The 20,383-nt window shown below is 39.4% G+C and overlaps 2 protein-coding genes across 2 annotated transcripts; both read left to right on the plus strand.

The window, feature by feature from the left end:
* The first annotated feature begins 70 nt into the window (after positions 1–70).
* On the plus strand, positions 71–6,416 carry tspan34a (tetraspanin 34a). The gene is made up of 8 exons (XM_028605598.1): positions 71–139; positions 1,718–1,798; positions 2,650–2,865; positions 4,435–4,509; positions 4,640–4,747; positions 5,120–5,263; positions 5,383–5,475; positions 5,908–6,416. The coding sequence occupies exons 2-8, from the start codon at positions 1,742–1,744 to the stop codon at positions 5,962–5,964; spliced, it is 750 nt and encodes a 249-aa protein (XP_028461399.1). The 5' UTR covers positions 71–139; positions 1,718–1,741; the 3' UTR covers positions 5,965–6,416.
* Positions 6,417–13,735: 7,319 nt separating this feature from the next.
* dand5 (DAN domain family, member 5) lies at positions 13,736–14,752 on the plus strand. The gene is made up of 2 exons (XM_028590352.1): positions 13,736–14,218; positions 14,462–14,752. The coding sequence occupies exons 1-2, from the start codon at positions 13,736–13,738 to the stop codon at positions 14,750–14,752; spliced, it is 774 nt and encodes a 257-aa protein (XP_028446153.1).
* The last annotated feature ends 5,631 nt before the right edge of the window (positions 14,753–20,383 follow it).

The raw sequence follows: 20,383 nt of genomic DNA on the forward strand, positions 1-20,383 counted from the left end.
GTGTGTGCGCGTGTGCGTGTGCAAGAGACAGAGAGAGAGAGAGAGACCTGTGAGAAGATAAAGGGGAATGTGAAAGCTTTGTTGAGCAGACATTGCTGAGTGATCAGACCTCAGCGGACAGACTGACAGAACTGCACAGGTACAGGCTTCATGCTCTTTCATACTTTATTCATTTATCCAACTATATGATCAATTACTAAAAACCTTTTAATTTTTAATATACCTGTAAACCCACCTAAAACAACGATTTAACATATGACGTGATCCAGTATGTTTTTGTCAGAGAGAACTTTTCATCTAAGTAATCAAACAAAGGGATGATTGAATGACACATACTTTCTATTTGATAATTAATGTTTTCATATTTCCCTTGTAATCAGAGGTTTACCTTCCAAAGCGTGGTAGTTGGTTATGCGATGTCCGTTGCTAAGTAATGTCTGAGTATTGTTATTATTTTGGTTAATGAATGGGTTCACTTGTAATAATAACACTATATTATAATTACCAACAGCCTGAATAAGCCAAGTATCGTCCAACTCAGTTGTTTTTAATAGTGTATATATATATATATATATATATATATATATATATATAAACTCTTTACACAGCAGAGGAAACTAGCTCTATAAGCTATTTATTGTAACAGAGCTTATGGAGAAAACATAAAATGTTCTCTGACTTTTAAAGTTCTGTTCAAAACTGGTATTTGTCCTGTTTTGCTGGCTCCAGGTTTCCATTAAATGTATTCAAATAAACAACTTGTGATTTTCCTAATGTTATGACAGCATTTTATTGCCTACTGGAATATTATAGTAAAAGCTGTAATAAGGAAGATAAAAGTGCAAAGTTGGAGACAAGGGTATGTTATATGGCTCATCTGGGCTCATCAAGCTGATAAGATACCTTGACTTATGTTCTAATTACTTGGAACCATATAATGACAACATATTTGAGACCTACTTACATGTCACCTTTTAAATATGTGTTTCATACACCGTTTTAAGTTATGAACTCAAGTGTGGAAAAGACAGTTTAAGGCTGAATCTCATTTCTCCGTCTCCGTGAGCGTAAGGGCTATCCCAATTCTCGTTTTGATCGAGGGGTAGGGCTAAGGGGAAGGGGTAGATACCCCTTAAAACCAAGCATAAAGATATGGGTTGTAATGTGATTGTAAAATTGACAGAGAGAGAACTGCTTATAAATTTTTACAATGAAGAGTACAAAAGTGCAAAACTGGAGGTGAAGTGAATTTCTACCTCTGTACCAGATGGAGACTTAATGTGTCAAGAGGAATCCAACAAATGTATCATGCAACTTAAATGTGTGCTTGGAAATACTTTAAATAACTTGCAGGCAAGGCAAAATAAAAAATAAAGTGTGGATATGAGTGAGCGACCTCTCTCGCACATCAGCCGAAACCTCAGGTGACGTCAGCATTGACAAACTTGCCACTTTTAAACAAGATTAAGACCCCTTCTGTTTTCCTGCCAGTTACTGTGGTTAATGAATAACCAAAGCAAATGCTACTTGACCCATGTTGGTGCTCGCTGTGTTGTACTGTAAGCCATCCCCAAACCATTGATTTTCCTATGAGAGGTAAAATGCAAAGTTGTGCACAACAAAATCCCCTAACAGATAAATGAGGAAGTGGGACCAATTATACTGTAATTTAGTTATCAATTCAATTAACAAGCTTTTTTCTTCTCTTTTTTAACAGTGTGAAAGAAAAGAAAACGCCAAGATGTGTTGCTCTGGCTTTCTCAAAATTATGATGTTTGTCTTCAATGGCGGCATCTTTGTAAGTACTTCTTTTCTGCTTCTGCTGTCCAGCTCTCATGTTGGCCTGGTCCCACAAGAAAACAGACTAGAGAGCACACATTATAGTAATTATAATGTATCATCATAGGGCTGCAAGATATTCCCTTTGGCTTTGTATAAAAGTATCCTTTACAGCAAAACCTGGAAAACATACATTAGCTGTGCCTACTTTCTATTTCAGTGATAGGTGAAAGGATGTTTGACATTTTGGGAAATACACAAATCGATAGGCTACAACTTTCATGTCTATGAGCTTAAGATAAAGCTACAGACAGAAGACAGTTAGCTTAGCATAGCATAAAGACTGGAAACACAGATGCTGGTAGGTGGACTTTGTTATCGTTGAACAGAGCCAGGCTAATGGTTTAACGCTGCTTCCAGTCTAACTCCAAGTTAACTGGCAGCTGGCTGTAGCTTCATATTTGCATTACAAACATCCGGGTGGAGTCAATCTTCTTATCTAATGCTTGGCACAAAAGCGAATAAGTGCATTTCCAAAAAGAATATTAAACTATTTAAAAATATATATATATATTCTAATAATTCTCAAGCTGAAATCCTGATGACCTGCTAATGACCTCTCATATTTGCAGTTCAACCTTTCATCACAGAACAAGTATTTTGTATGGTACAACTCGACTTTTCAGGTTTCTTAGATATTTATATTGCCTGATTATAAATGTGTAACTACTTTCAGCATGTTACTCCTGTCTCTACTGTATCTTTTGGAATATTTTACCATTATTTCTCCATGCTTTAATGCCAAGGCCTTGCATTCTCTCTCTCTCTGCTTTATTCTTTCTCTCCCTTCTTTCCTCACCCATCATGCAGTTGGCAGGTGCAGTCATCCTGGGTGTGGGAGTGTGGGTGAAGGTGGATAGTGGATCTCTGCTGGGTATACTTGATACTTTGGAGGATGCTCCATCTGGGTTATCCCAGCTGGTCAACGTCAGCTACCTGCTCATGGCAGTGGGGGCCGTGCTGCTGGTCATTGGCTTCCTGGGCTGCTGCGGAGCTGTCAGGGAGAGCCGGTGTATGCTGCTGACGGTGAGCAATGTTTGATAGATCAACTGGACCGGATAGGACTGAAGAAATTCATTAAAAAAGCGCACCTTCGTGTCATTTACTTAAAACATAATGGACCACAATTAATGGAATAATCTGATTTAAGATTTATTGAACTACTACTTGTGGTACTGTGACGTCTGTTCAAAGTAGTCTATATTTTTGACGTTCCACTTCCGGGATTGCTCCGGTGCCACAGGAAATTCTGCTGGATGTATGTATTTTCGCTGATGTCCGTTTCCTTCCGCTTTCTTTGTGTTGGAATTTTAAACTCCGGTGGATTTATGAGGACTATGGTTGACTTCTCCTCAGATCTCTGCAGGGTAAATTGAGACAGCTAGCTAGACTATCTGTCCAGTCTCAGTTTTCTCTCACATGACTATTTTACAGCGGCTCTGTGGGAGCTTAGCACCACCCATGACGATTGTGATTGGTTTAAAGAAATGACAATAAACCAGAGCACGATTTTCTCCCATCCCGGAATGCTGTGTGAGCCAGACCCTCCTCCGCTCCACAGCGTGTGGATGGTCTGGCAAAGCGAGACAAGTTCAAAGTGACATAAACATGCTTCTCTTTAAATAAAAATATTCTTTTTAGTTATAAGTTAGAGAGTAGAGAGAACCACTTGTATATTTGCAAATGAGAATTCTGGTTACTGTACAGTAAATGTTGAAATGTTTGATGGTTATTTCACCAGAAAAGTCAAGAAGAATGCCTTTTCTTTCAGAATGTGGAGCTGTTAAATATTTTAGCATGTAGCTTTAGGTTTGTTGTCTTTTTACAAACGTTTATTTATTTAAAGATAATGTTTTGGGCTTTTCCGCCTTTATTTGATAGGACAGCTAGGTGAGAAAGGGGGAAGACATAAAGGAAATTGTCACAGGTCAGATTCGAACCCTGGACCTCTGCGTCAAGGCATAAACCTTTCAGTATATGTGCGCCTGCTCTAGCCACTGAGCCAACCCGGCCACTCTTTTTACTAACTTAATACCTGCTTAAAGGGTAATTTAAAAAAAAATTTTTTCAACCTGGACCCATTTCCCCATGAATTTGTGTTTAAAAGAGTGACCAAAAACCTTTGAAATTGGTCCAGTATTGAGCAAGATCGCAGTGGCCGGCCGCCACGAACCAAGCTGCAATGTAACCTAATGGGGCAATTGTGCACCATCGATTTTTGTCCACTTAAAGTGTTTTTGCCACTGACAGGCTCAGATTGTTATTAAAAGTGTCTGACAACATTATTGATCTCACAAGGTGACTTCTTGTCTGAAGACAGCGTTGTGGAGTGTGGAACATGAGTCGGGGGAAAGGCAGAGCTTGTTACTGGACCAATTTTTGTTCACATCAGTCTATTAGACACAAATGCATGGGGAAATGGGGTCCAGGTTGAAAAAATAACGAAATATTTACCCTGTAAATGCTCTTTGTCCAGGCCTGTTTCTCACTCTGCTGGTGATACTTGATTTAATGAATACACAGTGCTGCCTGCTACCAATCAAATGCTTTCCAATGAGAGTTTTAAAGTATTAAATATTTTTTCTCCCCATCCAGTTCTTTAGCATTGTGCTGATTATCTTCCTAGTCGAGGTTGCAGGAGCTGTGGTGCTGCTGGTCTTCCAGGGTTTGGTAAGTGGCTCTCACAAACAAAACAGGATCTACTTAGCAATAATTGCCAGGTTGTCCAATTTAGTTTGAAAAACACTGAAGAACTTTGCTGAAATACAAAGTACAATGATTGTCAACCTGTCCTTCTCAGGCTGATCAGCTTTTTCAGAGTCTGGAGAAAGAAGTCAAAATAAGCATTGGAAAAGAGTATGGACGCAGTGACAGCTTCACCTCCCTTTGGAACGCCACCATGGAGGAGGTACTGGATTTATTTATTTTTTTTACCTTTAAAGTGAATTAAAAGTCCTGAGATATACACACGATGCAACTTTTGAGACAAAAGTAGTGGCTCTCTGATCATGCACTTCAGCTAACACTAACAATTTTTTGATTTGTTGAATATACTCTGAGGATTTCCAGTAAATACTTTGTTGTTACAGACTAGTGAAAAGAATAATAATCATATGCTGATGATTAAAACTGTCTTCTTTTACATATATCATGGGAATGTGTAAACATGTAAAACCACATTTTTTACTTTTTTTAAACATTTTTATAATCCATACTTTTGTCTACACAGCAGTGCACATTGTTAAATTTGGGATTAACACTTTGTGCTTTTTTTGTCTAGTTTAAGTGCTGCGGATTCAAAAACTACACAGATTTTGATGGCTCCCCTTTTTACAATGACCATGGAAGAGATGTTTATCCACACACATGTTGCAATACAACCATCACCACGGGCGTATGCAATACACACCAAGCAAATCATTCGGTATGAGATCAAGTTACTCTTGGTTTAACCTAATGCATGTTAGCAAAAAAAAACATTCATTCTAATGATTTGCAACAATCATTCCTTACCTCTACCAAAACCTGTTGTTTCTCTTGCAGATGATTGATGGCTGCTTTGACAAGCTGCTGCAGCTGATAGAGGACAACGCTCTCATCATTGCAATTGTGGTTCTAGCAATCGCTGCTTTTGAGGTATCAATATCAAACAGCCATTTTCTCAGCCACCAGTCTAGAAGTGCTGTGTACTTTTGACCACACAGTTGCTTATATAAAGTGAATCAAATATCTTTAAATTGTCATTTGTTTTACTTTATCTCTCATATATGTCTTGATAAATATGCCTGTATATAACGATAATTATAATCTGTTACAATACTTGTTTATGACCTTTAAAGTGGCTATAATCGAGATTTTTAAAGTTCAAGTTTAGTTTATTGTCATATACATTAGAAGGTACAATTGTACATCCAAATGCAATGAAATCCTCTTAGCCATTAAAACTATATTTAAATAATAGATACATTAAAATATTGCTTTTCAGAAATCTGTAAATCTACAAAAAATATTGGACAGAACTATTACACTGTGTTTAGATAATGTATTAATGAACTGTTATCTTTACAGATTGCTGCCATGGTGGTTTCGATGGTTCTGTACAAGCAGATTGGCAAAAAGGCGTGATGTTTCCTGTTTGGGATGTGATGACAACATTGTAATTGATGGAAAAAGCTTTACTTGTCAGCCGTTTTCTACATGTATAAAGTTTTTTTTATTTGATTTAAAATTGACAGATTATTAGACAGGCAGACTTTAATGCTCTACATGTGTTATGCAGACCATTAAAATAAAAGATGAAGAGGTAGTCAATATGTTCTTAGTTTCAGAACTATTTCTGTACACATTTATACTGTGATTTATTTATGTTTTAGGAAGGGTTGCAGTCAATGGACATTGTATGTGCTAATACATACTGTATACTGTAACTAGTTATATGTGATGATGCACAGGGAAAAAAAGGATCTGCATAAATTGTGTCAATTGTCTCTCACATTCACTGCAAGCTGCAATATAATGAATTTATTTTTTTTATGTTTGATCAAATTGAAATAATAAATCTTACCTTCTTTTATTAACACATGAATTCTGGTCTTCTTTGGCATGTTTCGCATGTTATATGTATATTTAGGTAGGCCTATGGGTAATGGTAAATATCCATATACCAATGACCATGGAAGAGATATATACATTACCCACATGAAATGGATTAGAGTGAACAAAGCATGAAAAAATAAGTAAAGCACCATATATAAGAATTTAAACTGTAATTAATTGAGGAACTTTACGCCAATGTTTATCTGGGTTTATCTGATCCCACACAAGAGGAGCAATCATAGACAGTTAAAGAAGTGGACAAAGTGGCGCTGTTGTTTTCTACGGAGACCAGTGAAGTAAATAGCACTTTTCCGGTGATAGCTGAGCGTTACTGTGCAGCCTCCAACTGAGCTTGTCGACGTAGATATGACGTGAGCAACCTGTCTGAAAGTTGTAAGTCTTCTGGTAGCTGTGCCAAGAGAAATCTCAATCATTCCAAATCTTGCAGAGACGGAGAGTGTAGGTACATGTAAGGAGATAACATGGGCACAGGCTAATTATTGCTAACTAAAATACTAGTTAACATTAGTAATTCAAGTTAAACAGCTAATGTAAGTCGAAACTGCCGGCCAGCTTCTCCTGTACTATACGGTAATTCCTCTATTATGCAACAGTAAGTCGCATGGTTATGACACAATCGTTAGTCTATTTTTACAAAAACGTCTGCTAATGAGCCATAACGTGAGATACAAGGAAATGGAGCCTTTTATACATTGTCAGGTTTCTTTAGAACTAAACAATGGACAAATAGAGTCTTTAAACGCTTCAGATGTAAAGTTATTTGCTGTCAAAGTGGCACCAAAATGAATGGCAGTCAATGGGATGCTAACGGGAGGTGAGTGCTTGTTAGCATCAAAATGGCGCCATAGGAGCTACGCTTTGTGGACGCTTGCTTACCCCCTTGGGAGCAATTCACTTAATGTATCTAGTCCCCCTCAGACTGAACAACCTGATCTCACAGAATTCCGTGAAATGAACACGGCCCCTTAACTCAAAATCTGTGGCAGTTACACGGAATCGCAAAACATTCCGTGACGGGCCCATGGAAGAATTCCGTTAAATAAACACGTCCCCTTAAGTTAAGGAAAAGTTTGTGTGTGGGCTTACGGTTCCATGACACGTGAGAAGAACGGACAGAAAAGAAGAAAGCGACTTTATGAAACTTGACATGCGGGACACGAACCCTGGTCTCCTAGGTGAAAGTCCTGTGTTTGACCCATCCACCACCCCAGCCAACCTCCTTGCGTGGAATTTCGGCCTCACATAGTACTCACTACCGTAGTTGCTCTTAATGCTACGTCATCTTCTTATTGACTTTCCATTGGCATTGTTTTCCGTGGTGATTTTTCACACATTCCGTGCCACCACCACGTAATGCGCAGTTAACAATTCGTGATCATTTTACAGAATTCTGTGCGACCAGGCTGGACTGGATGTGCGCATGCCCACCATGGGTGTATTGACAGCTTGTCCACCCATCAGAGTCACGAAAATTGAAAATACATATACTTTTTTTATATAAGTTGAATAATCAATTATTGTTTTAAATGTTTAATTGTTTTGTCTTGATTATATACAAATTAATAATATTCATAACTTCCTCTCTTATGACTGACGTTAAGCTACATCATGTTAGCGCGCCACACGCAAAGGACTCTGTCAGAAGCTAACTTCTACAAGCTGACAGCTAACTTCTGCTAAATGAAACTATGGCTAAATAGCTATCTTTGAAGTGCATTTTTTGTTTTTTAAAAACACATGTTTAGAAGATGAAGCATGTCTGGACCAGGCCATGTATAAAGAGAAGTTGCAGCAGTACGGTCGTAAGACGTTTAATGGCTCTGGGAATGAAAGAGAAGAGGCTACATCCCCATCGACATCCCTTGAGAGTTACGCTTGTAGTGTTACTTACGTTGGTATGCAAGCTCCTCTCCATTCGCTGCCACCGGCAAATCGCGGGAAGTTCAAGTGGATTGAATATAGTAAAGAACGAAACTCAGTGTTTTGCAAAGCATGAGGCGTTTTCCCAAGATACACACAAAATTTACTTTTATAAAGAGATGGCTACAACAATTGGAAACGCCTCGGACAAGAGGATTATGATGACATAATCAACCTGTTTAACGCTAAAGACTCCGCCTTGTGTGGGCCTAGTAGCCACAGGTAAGCCAGACATTGTTTGTTTTTATTCTGGTCCACCGTGGCGTGTTATGATTGCAGTTTCTGTGAGGAAGTTCTGAATTGTAACATAAGCGTAAAGCGAGTTATGCAGTGTTGGAGTTGTTATTATCGTGTTGCCCTTTTTACTGTAGCCTATCCATACAGTCAAACTGTCTGGCTCATTAATAGGCCTGTTTCATTTTTGTGACATTGTAAGCAGATGCACATTCGTAATTATGAATAAGGAGTTTCTGTAGACCACAAAATAACTAAAAAGAGATTAAGTTTAGGACTTACATTCTTCAGGTGGCCGAAAACGAGTGAATGCTAATGTTATTCATGTCTGCTGCATGGGTAAATAAGCCACTGTTTGCTAGCACGTTCGACATATCAACTGTATAAGTTGGCAATATGTCAGTCTCTTTTTGATGCCCCCAGGTTGCCAAAACATCTTTTAATGCAGGTTTAGCGGTGGAAAAATGACAGGGAATTTAAAAGTTAACATATTAAGGAACTACAGACATTTAATCTGCACATGCTGAGTAAGAAAAGGAGGCACTTGATTTTATAGCACAGACAGAAACATTTGTGAGGTTTTAAATGCCTCACAGAGTCCATCAGTTTTTCATATCCTTCCTATCACAAACCGACTCATTTTTTCAGCTCATTTTATTTCCATTATATCCCTCAACAGCCGGTGTGTTGGTATACATAATATCATGAGCAGCTATTAAATTACATGGGGGAATGGAAAGGTCAGTGTGTTCCATATGGTCTGGCCTCCTGGTCAGAGCTGCTTTAATTTGCTCTATGCAGTGTAAATAAGTAAATTACATTTCACCAGGTTAATTGCTGCTGATACATTACAGGACAGTTTACATCAGACAGGGCCAATTTGTGTGTGTGTGTGTGTGTGTGTGTGTGTGTGTGTGTGTGTGTGTGTGTGTGTGTGTGTGTGTGTATGTGTTGTGTGTGTTTAGTGGAGTCTAGTTAGTGAAGTTTAATGTGTGCTTACTGCTGGCTGCTGAAGCAAGCAGGTTTTCCCGTCACATGCTGCGACAAAGCTACCCAATGACCCTCCTCGATGGCCTCATAATGTGGAAACATTGTCTCTCTTACTGTCATCGTTAAACAGTTGGAACCACAGTTAAATGCAACATGTGACTATGTTTCATATCACTTTTCTCAGGGTTAGGCAGTGTTAATGTCTGTCTGTTTGTGGTCACCCTTGTAAAGGTGAACTTGAGGCATTAGAGTAGTGTACATTAAGTGAAGTCAAGATAAGATGTAAGTCAGATTTGAGGCACTTCATACCTATATTAGTATAACCTGAATTATTTAACAGGCAGAAATAGGCTGCCTTACTTTCATGCTAACTAATAGGATACACAATGACACTTCTTATTTAAGTGCATCTATTATTTACTCACAAATATGGTTAAATACATTATAATGAAACTCTCCCCAACACAAAATGTGTTTTATGTATTTATCATTGTTTACAGTATCTTTAATTCATTCATCTTTTATTTGCTTGTATGTTTATTTACACACTTACTTGCCTGTTAAATTGCATGGACCTGGGTTTTGTTTATCTATCAAGTACTATATTCATATTCATTCTATATTCTTTCATGGAGTAAAACATCCAAACATAAAGCTCATATTACAAAATAAATCCTCAGTACAACAGGGACATTTTCAGCATCAAGTGTAACCTGTTGAAAGAGACTTCATCAGTGCTGTTGTTGTATACTGTTGTATACTTATTTTATCTACAGACTGTATGCCCGAACAGCAGCGCTAAATTAACAAATAAACAAAGATTAGAAAGTCAAAATCAATAGCTAGCATTCAATGGAAACAAAAATCTGTATAGTAGGGCTGTAACTAACGATTATTTTCATAGTTGATTAATCTATTGATTATTTTCTCGATTAGTTGTTTGGTCTATAAAATGTCAGAAAACGCTTACAATTTTGTCGATCAGTGTTTCCCAAAAGACCAAGTTGATGTCCTCAAATGTCTTGTTTTGTCCACAACTCAAAGATATTCAGTTTACTGTCACAGAGGACAGAAAAATGGAATCAAAGAATTTTTACTTTTGTCTTAAAAAATTACTCAAACCGACTAAACGATTATCAAAATAGTTGGCGATTAATTTAAGAGTTGACAAGTAATCGATTAATATTTGCAGCTCTACTCTATAGTTCAATAGTTTCATGAGCAGTTTTGTACTCATACTGTACACCATGCATGCTCTTTACCTGGTTTTATTTACTTTATTTCTCTTGGGTATATCAGCAGCAGTAAAATAAAGTCAATAATCCTGGGAGAAAGAGGTGTGTTTGACCTTTTTTTCCCCCTTTCTGACAATAGAATTTATTGTAGTTGTGAAGGCCTCTGCAACTGCAACATTGACATGTGTTGAGAAGCTGGAGCAGAGTCATTAGTTTTTCCAAATTTATCACTGAGGCTGTGCAATGTAACAAAAAAGGGAGTCAACATTACAATACAGTGTTGTGTTGAAAAATGGTAAACCTATCCTGTCAGTGTGCGTGAGAAACAAAGTGGTAACAATGTTTTGAAAAAATGTTTTTTTAAATGTAATTCGTAGTTCATTTAGAACAGTAATAGTGAGAGAGCACTGTGATTGGCAATACTTTGTAAACTCTGCCCTCTTGTGGAAAACATTTATTCTGCAGTGCTAGAGTCTTCCTACATTACAGTTTTTTCCAACTGCTTACACACAAAATCTTTTCATGTAACATAATTTTTGAAACCTCTCACTCAAAGTGCAAAACTACACAGCAAATCTCCAAAACCATAAGCTATTTCTCAGCCTTTCACTCAGTTTTCAGTTGCATAAAACACTTTTTTCAAAACATTACACACAATTCTCTACCTAATACACAAAAATCTGTGTTTCTAAACACAACCAATCAACATGCTACACTTACTTACCAGGGTACACACACACTCCTCACACATTATGTCATAACTGAACACTAACCAATCACTGCTTTAGTATAGGCCTATACATAGGTCAAAGGTCAGATTATCTGTTTTGAATAATGGATGCCAACAATAGACAGAGAGCAAGGGGAGTAGGAGGGAGAGACAGGGGACAACAACAAGTAGGAGGAGGAGGAAGAGGAGGAGGAGGAAGAAGGAGAGCCATCTCTGAAGAGATTAGGGCCACACTTATTCATCATATGATCAACAACGGATTGACCATGAGAGAAGCCCATCTTGAGTAGCTTTACAGTGGCGTCCATACTGTATGCAACTATCTAATGACTATTTCAGCATTACAAATCAATCAGACTTTGTTTTGCACAAGGTCCATACAATTCCCCCGCCCCGACACACAAGCACGCACAAACACACACAACACACACACACACACACACACACACACACACACACACACACACACACACACACACACACACACACACACACACACACATACACACACATATTCTTTATTCTAAAAATTATACCTTTGGTTTACATATGTTTGTACATTTGTTTTCTTGTTTCATGCTAATGTATACAACACTGTGCTACTCTTACAAATGTAATGTTTTGCCAAATAAATATTTTCTGTTTTACTGTAACATTACATTTTTTTTACGTGCACTTTTCAACCACTTTCAGCAGATTATAATTTACTATTATGAAAAAAGTGTTCGCCATTTGATGCAAATGCTTCATTTTGAGATGTGTTTTTTGAATGCAGTATTTCATTTTGAAGGAGATGTGAGGCATTTTGCATTTTGTGTGTGCAGTTTTGGGAATTGTGTGTAGAGTTTTAAAAAAAGGAGACATAGTTTTGAAAACATGTGTAAGCAGTTGGAAAAAACTGTAACACTAAAAAACCACCTCACACATTTATTCTTGCATCCATATGGACCATAATGTTAAGTGGTGGATGGGAAAGATGAATGTGGAGACGAGGCAATGAGGAAAAAAGTGCCTCTTAACAACAAGGTCTCTATGAGAAAGTCAAACACCCTTCCTATCATAACATTGTCAGCCAGTTGGCCTTCAGCAGCCAGTGTGTGATCAGGTCACGGGTGACAGAGCACACTAAAGTCTAATGTTGTAATGATAGGACGTCAAGGGAGAGGCTGTGGAGATGCTTGTGGGAATAAATGGACAGGAGACGGCTTGTTTACACAGAGAACATAAACTCATTATTGCTTTACAGCCAAAGGTAAGTAAAGTAAGCAGGTTTTTTTTTTTTTTTATTGTTGACCAGACAGCAACTACAGCAGTCTTCCTAAAGCTATGGCCTGGGACAAAATATAGTTTGAGTTTAGTAAAATGTTTATTCCCTACATCAAGTTTGCTGTTTTAATGAAAAGAAGCAAGTAAGTTGGGTCTATCTATAAAATTCATTCAGTGCTTTTTTTGGAGCACATTCCACTTTTTAATGACTTCAAATAATCTCTTATTAGTATGCAGGATGCAAAATAAATCAAAATATGCTGGTTGCTTGTGGCATAAATGAATATAATGGCATATAATTGCCTTCACAGTCACCGGATCCCAACCATTTGATAATGTGACAAATGGGAGATTTTCCAGTGATATGTTAGGCAGCGTTCTCCACCACCATCATCAAAACATCAAATAAGAAAATATATTTTGGAAGAATTGTGTTCACACCTCATGTAGCACAGGGATACTGTGATTTAATCCTTTTTTATAAATAAATAAAATTCATAGCAAAAAACGTAATCTACATCCATGGAATCAGGTTAGTTTGAACCTTGAGGATATATGACCGTGTTTTTTTTAACGATCACCTTGAAACCGAAATCCTCTCAGTCTGGCATACATCCACGACCTGGAGTTTTAAGCTTGGTGTGATGTCTGGTCTGGTGTGGGAATTGCGACACCTTCTTTGCGTTTAAACACAGGTGAGAATTGGCAGCCACCTATATAAAAGACTCCCTCCATCACACTGGCAGAAGCACTGACAGCAAGGTTACCATTTGGAACCTTGGACAACCATACAAAGATTTTTTTAATTTAACTATTTATTTTTTTTTAGCTATTTGTTTAGTCAGCTTTTTAAAAGGATTTGCGTAATTTCCATTCTGAAAACCATCTCTTTTTTGTGTCAAAAATGGCTTTCACTATCAGCCTTGTCATTTTGTCTAGTTGGACAGCTGTAGCTTTTACATTTCCTCACAATACTTTTGACAACATTATCAAAGGCTCAAGAGTCGAATTTGAATCATCTGGCAGCGGACCGGATGAACCTGTCCGGGGAATAGTGAAGGTTGTGCAGCTGGACCCTCGTGCCCTGGCCCACTCAGAGTTCTTCAGAGGGGGGCTGACCCCCAGAAGAGTCCCCTCCCTCAGCTCCAGATTGTCCTTCCCTGCTTTTTTGTCTCACGGGCGTCCAGGTCTGGCCCCGGCCCCCAGGACCCCAGTGAGTCCACTACACCACCTGCACCCTAAAAGCCCCACTGTGATGGAACTAAAGAAGAGGCAAGGCCTGCAGATGTGGCAGAGAGCCATAAATAAAGGAGAGAAAATGAGCACGTCTCTGCCAGTAAACCTGAAGGACACTAAACAGACGTGCACTGCTGTACCTTTCACTCAGGTAAGAGGCAATGATTTTTTTTTTTTATCATTTACCAGAATTTTATTTCCTTTCTCTGCCAAATAGATTTTTTTTTTTTCAGTGACAATAAGAGAAATGTCTGTTCCCTCATAAAGCTGATTATGGCTCTGGTGGAGGATTAACTGTGATGGTGTGGAGTTACATAAACGCATAGTGTTGACCCTCAGAGGTAAATTAACATTATTAAATATTTCCTAATCTTGCCCCTCCCTGTCCTCCCAGCGTGTGACAACAGACGGATGCAGCACTGTAACAGTGCACAACAAGCTGTGTTTCGGCCAGTGCAGCTCCCTGTTTGTCCCATCTGAAGGGGAGTTTGCTGGGCTGGGTGCTGGGACAGGGGCCCTCCACCACCGGACCCCCTGCTCCCGCTGTGCTCCATCCAAAGCTCACACTGTGGCTGTGCCCCTGCAGTGTGGAACCAAGGTCCGGGAGAAGCGAGTGATGGTGGTGGAGGAGTGCAAATGTGAGACGAGCCGAGAGGAAAAGAGTGCTATGGCCGCACACCCGTAACTGTTCCAACTTGTGTGATAATTATTTAGACATTTGTAATGAATATTTACATATGTATTTGTATCTTTTCATTTATGAGTCTGAATGTGTTATTCAGAGTAAAATATTCTGGTGGTTTATTCCACCACTGATTGATGACAAAATGACCAATATTTTGGTCATGCACTTTCCTGTTGCAACAAATGAAGCTGTCCACTCTGGACTTTTGTTACTGTTCAAAAAATCTGTTTAGATTAATCTAAACTGAAATATTGTGATCTGTAATATTGTGATTAAAATGTCCTATTTGTCGACATTCTTTTTGCCTTGCTTTGCTAATTAGTTTTCTGCCAACACTAGTTAGATTTACAAGTGCAATTTAGTTTGCATGCAAAGCTCAAGTAAAAACATGAGGAGCATTTGTTGTTTATTTCCACCCACTCTCGTATTCAAGCGCTCAAGTGTCAGCTCCTATATTTTATTAAAAAGCTGTGTTCCACCGACTTTTAGCACATAGCACTTACATCTGAAAGCCCCAAACTAGAGAGCAAACGAGCTATTGAGCACGAGTACTTAGCAGTAAGCAAACATAATTGTTTAAGCATGAACCCCTGAATTATGTATAGGAACCAACTATTCTCATGCCCAATCTCTTTTCAGTGTAGTTGTGGGAATTTGAACATCATTCACCACAGATGCACTTGAGTGAGTGGGCATGTGTGATTATGTGTGTATGTGCTTTTTTTTCAGTTAGGGCCCATAAAACCTATTATTCATTTATATCCTGGCACCTGGGCCTGGTAAAGTGAACTCATCCCACACGTCCCTACATACATTCCCAGAGGAGCATAAAGAAGGGGGCTCTTTACGATGCCTTGGCATGCTGTCAAAATGACTGTTTAGATGGCCATTTGCATTCACGTAGGCTTTCTGAAAAAGTGAAAGCGTTCATTGCACTATGGGGGTGCATTGAGTCCCTTGGATTCCATTAGCATGTGATTAACATCTTGGTATCTTCAGAGATTGATGGGACAAATATTTGCCCAGGTCTTTACTATGAGGAATTAGGGGGCACTTTTAATCAGGCACTGTTTTTTCAAAAAGGCAGAAGGTGGAGAGGATGAGAGGCTCATATAGCCGTGCTGACTGATCAAATTCTGCTTACTCAACTCTCAGCCCTCATAGTAAAGAAGGTTGTTTGTAAAAAGCCAGAATCTGAGTAATTAATAACTATAACCTGCACTCTGTTCAGTCATCCATCTCTGTCGTTATACAATGGTGCACTTACTATCTGTAATAATCTACCCACTGTGCTGTTGTGTGTGTAATGATGCTGGTAAAGGGAGAGTCATGATCTCACTATCTATTCTTTCCAAACTCTTTACCACTCTTCTTTCAATCTTTTGTCTTTTTTTTCAACAAAAAAAATGGAGATAAAAAAAGAAAATGGGCATAGTGAAGGAGGAGAGGTGGGGGGGTTGTTGATTGAACAAACAAGGTGCATAAGAGAGTGCACCACTTAGCAAGACAGATGTCAGCCCCCTTTGCATTGTGGGATACGGCGGAGCACTCCTGCGTCATTAAGGATGGCCTGGTTCCCATGGTGAGGGGAAAGGAAGGAGCGAAAGGAGGAGGGCCCGCTGCCAAGTTCAGCGCCTCGGGGATCAGATCAGCGTCACGGGGCGCTAAGTGGCCTAGTTAGCGCTTTAAAACGCACAATGAGCTGCCTGCTCTTTCTCTCTGTGTGTAGGCCTTTTAACTGTCAGACATGGAAATGGTTGGGAGGTGTGTGTGGTAGAGAAGGGGTGCTCAAGCAATATCAGTTCAATCAAGGTGTATCAAGGGGAAATTGAATTATAGATGGAGAATTTGAGGCCTTTTCACACGTACTTAGACGTTTTACTTTGAAAAATGTTTCTTTCCCCTGGCAGATACAGTATAGTTAATTAACCGAGTGAGGTGTGGTTCTTTGCATCTAATGGTAATTGGCTTGAAAACAAATATTCCCAGATTAGACTATTTTGATGCCGTACACCTCCTACCTCTGACTTCCTGTGTGTCTTTCTGTATGTAAAGCTGTTGCTAAGTAGACCAAACAGTGCTAAGCTAACTAACTAGCTGAATAGTGCTGGAAGAGGAAGGTCCACCAGATTTTCCCCTAGCCACTTGGGGCTGTGCTGGAGCTAAACGTACATTGGTCCAGACTGGACTGCGGATCAGGCTCCTAGATCTGGCATCAGCAAGTGAGAGCGAACAAGGGTATATCATGCACTCTCAGGAAAGAAATCGGGATGGTGACAGGGTACGCCAGGAGAAATGTGATGACCTGTTAAGTCACAGACCAGACAGAGTCTTCTCACCTAAATCCCACCAGTGCAGGTTTAGTGCTGTAGGTGTCAGGCCCTAGGTGTGGGAGTGTCTGGACCACGGCTAACATCTACCTCCCCACTGATACGCTGGTACATACTCGCTCTGTGGTGTTAGTCTGGACCAGCTGGTCAGAGTTGGCTCTGCAGGAGATTGTGCCCCAGGCTAAGCCTGCCAGCCTACTGCCATTCTGCCTGGCTGCCAGCCCGCCTGCCAGGCTGTCTGTTGGGTGCTGAAGAGGACATAGAAAGGTGCAGCCTGCGGATCTGGACAACATCAAAGTTTGTCATTGGATAAAATCCTACAGTGGTTTTAGTATCTGGTTATACTACTACTACTACTTCTACTACTAAAAGTACCACAACTAATGTTTAGAATAAAGTAGATATATAGATTCATATTGAAGTGATTTTCTTTAAATGTTAAAGTGTTTTTAGAGGGAAGTTTGCACTAAAAAGACTTAAGCTTTAGAAGATACCCACTTGATTTGATTTTCAATGAAGGCATGTTAGACATGAATCTTTTAATAGTCAGAATGAACAAGAGGAATGATTACAGAAAGCAAATACTGCTTTAATGTACATATGTGAGTATTGTTTTAAGACAGACTTGAAAAAATGTTTTGGTTACTAAAATTATTAAATTTGCATTGTAAATTGTCTGGTATGATGGGATTTCTTTTTTGGGTAATTATAATACCCTTTTACCTATTTTATATGTTTTCTGAGAAATATAAAGGCCTATATCAATTTTTGATTCAAATTCTTTGGTTCTGTAGTTCTTATTTTATAATATATGGTGAAGCTCTTGATGTGTTGTATTTTATTTTAATTTAAATTTATATTTCATATTTTGTGATGCTTCCAAAGGAATGACTTGTAAATGTGTAGTGTTTCTCTAAGTCTGGTAGTTGAGGAAGACAGATATTTGATCCACCGGCATGCATATGTATAAATGATAAGGGTGGGGGGAAAAGTCGATAGAGCATAGTATCATAGCATAGTAGCTTGACAATCATATTTTGTAGCAATACAATGTAAGTGTGATGAACAAACAGAGAGAAAATCTTTTTACATGAAACAGATGTTGACAAAGTTTCCTTTTGGGGACATAATTTGAAATTCGGAAAAATTCGGAAAAAAGGTAATAAATTGCAATATATTGCAATAATATTGTAATATTGTATATTGTACCGTGAGGCTTCTGGTGATTCCCAACCCTAATATATGATAATATTTGTGTGTTTGTGAATGTATTTGCATTGTGCAGCTGACTGTACTTGTACTGATTGTGACCTCAGTGTGGCAGCATTAGCGTATAGTGTTGAGCTGTCAGTCAACCCTCTGCTGGAGTGTGATGATGATAGCAGTGTTGCTGTGGCAGGTGCGGTCCTGCATACCATGCAGGTGATGTCTCTCATGCTCACTTAGCTAATGACTCCAATTAAAGTAATTAAGAGCTGGCACGGTGAAACCTGCTCTCCTTCCTGCTGCCAACCCATCCATTCCCCTTCCCCTTCACCAGAACACATCAGCGCCCACCTCGTACCACTACATGCCATCATCCATCGCGCTGCCCCGCTCTCCTGCCCTCCCTTAATCTTTCTATCACGGGCATCTCACCCTCTCCTTGATGCTACAACCGTCCTGTGTGCCTCTGCTCCTGCTGAGGCCTTTAAAAGAAACATGAAGCCTAAAATCAGCTAAACGCTCCACTCCAGAAGCACTTAAGAGACCCTCAGCTCAACTTATTGTCACAGAGACAGCTACGGAAGGGAAAGAGCGGATGCTGGGTCCGGCAGGAGAAAGAGGGGAGTTAAAGAGGGAGAGGGGATGCAAGCCAGGTCCTAACGAGGGGAGAGATAATTGTTTTGTTTTGTTAAGGGCCCTTCTTCAGCGTGGAGGGAGTTGAAATGACACGCCACACATGGTTTTTGGATGAAGTGGGCAAATGGAGGGGTGGAGGGATGCAGGCTTGATGCAAGAGTGGTGAAAGAGTAGGAGAGAGAGGAGGGGGCTGCAGCACAGAAAAGGCGGTCATACATAGCTAAAAAAAAAAGGCTCCAAAAAGCTGCAACCACAAAGCAACATTGGAGTGTTTTTTTTTTTTTTTTTTTTTTTGACACTGACAGATTTCACAAGCTCCCATGAAACAATGATTATGATCATGCAGGTTGTTGTCTCCCACTCACAGAACCTCGAGAAGATTTCAATGACAAACTGCACATTAATCACAGAGAAGTTCAATATCACAGTCCACAAATTCCAACAGTGGGAAAGAGCACACCGGGCCAAGCTGGAGACACAACTTTGGCTACCGGGCCTGGTCAGATTTATCAAAATATATGAAACGGCAAACGTATGAATCTCTGGTGTCTTGGTGTTCTTTCAACCCTTGGATTCACAGACTGATAGTGGATGTGCCTGGATTTGTAGTTGGCGTGGCAGCGCAAACACTTCACCAGAATCTCATCACATTTTCTGTGAGAAAATACTTTGATGTGAACCCTTGGTTTACCTCCCTCTGTTTGCTTCGTGTGTCTATCCACTCCAGCCCATCCCCCCCCCAAAAAAACACATGAAAAGCTGAAAAAAGTGCTGTTATGGCTTGCTATAAAACATGAAATATGTGTAAAAATAACCGTAAAACCTTTTTTGCAGGATAAGCTGCATTCATTTTCTGCCCCTCACATAGTGACAGTGAAAAAGTACCACTGGTGACATTCAAGAAAGCAGACGTCTTGTGAAAAACCACCATCATCGAAATTACAGCTGAGCACACTTTTGGTAATCTGGCGACTAACAGCATCAAGCAAATTATCCTGGTGGACTGTCTCTTTGAGCCAGGCCTCCGAATCACCTCCAGAAGCCTGTCACCACTTCCATGAAGATAAATGGTATCATTACACAGCCTCCAACATGCATTAGCTGATCTGAAATCCACTTTCTGCTCAAAACTGGAAATGCACTCAATTACACTCAGTCATCAGATAACACTGACAGAATGTGCGACAAAAACATTACTAACTCATTTTGTTACGGAGCTCATCAGGATGTTGCGGCGGGCATTTCAAAACAAAACAGTTTGTTTATGTCCTCATCTTGAATTATGGTCATGAAGTCCGTTCTGTCGGTTAATAGGATCAATACCAACACAGACACAATTTATCTAACACATTCTGCCAGTGTCATAGATATCTGTCCACAAACAGTCATCCTCGCAGTGGGCACTGGAAGAAGAGGAGCATGCCAGTGTGTGTGTGAGGGAGGAAGAGTGATTGAGAGA

The sequence above is a fragment of the Perca flavescens genome, chromosome 2 (assembly GCF_004354835.1).
Source record: "Perca flavescens isolate YP-PL-M2 chromosome 2, PFLA_1.0, whole genome shotgun sequence".
NCBI lineage: Eukaryota > Metazoa > Chordata > Actinopteri > Perciformes > Percidae > Perca > Perca flavescens.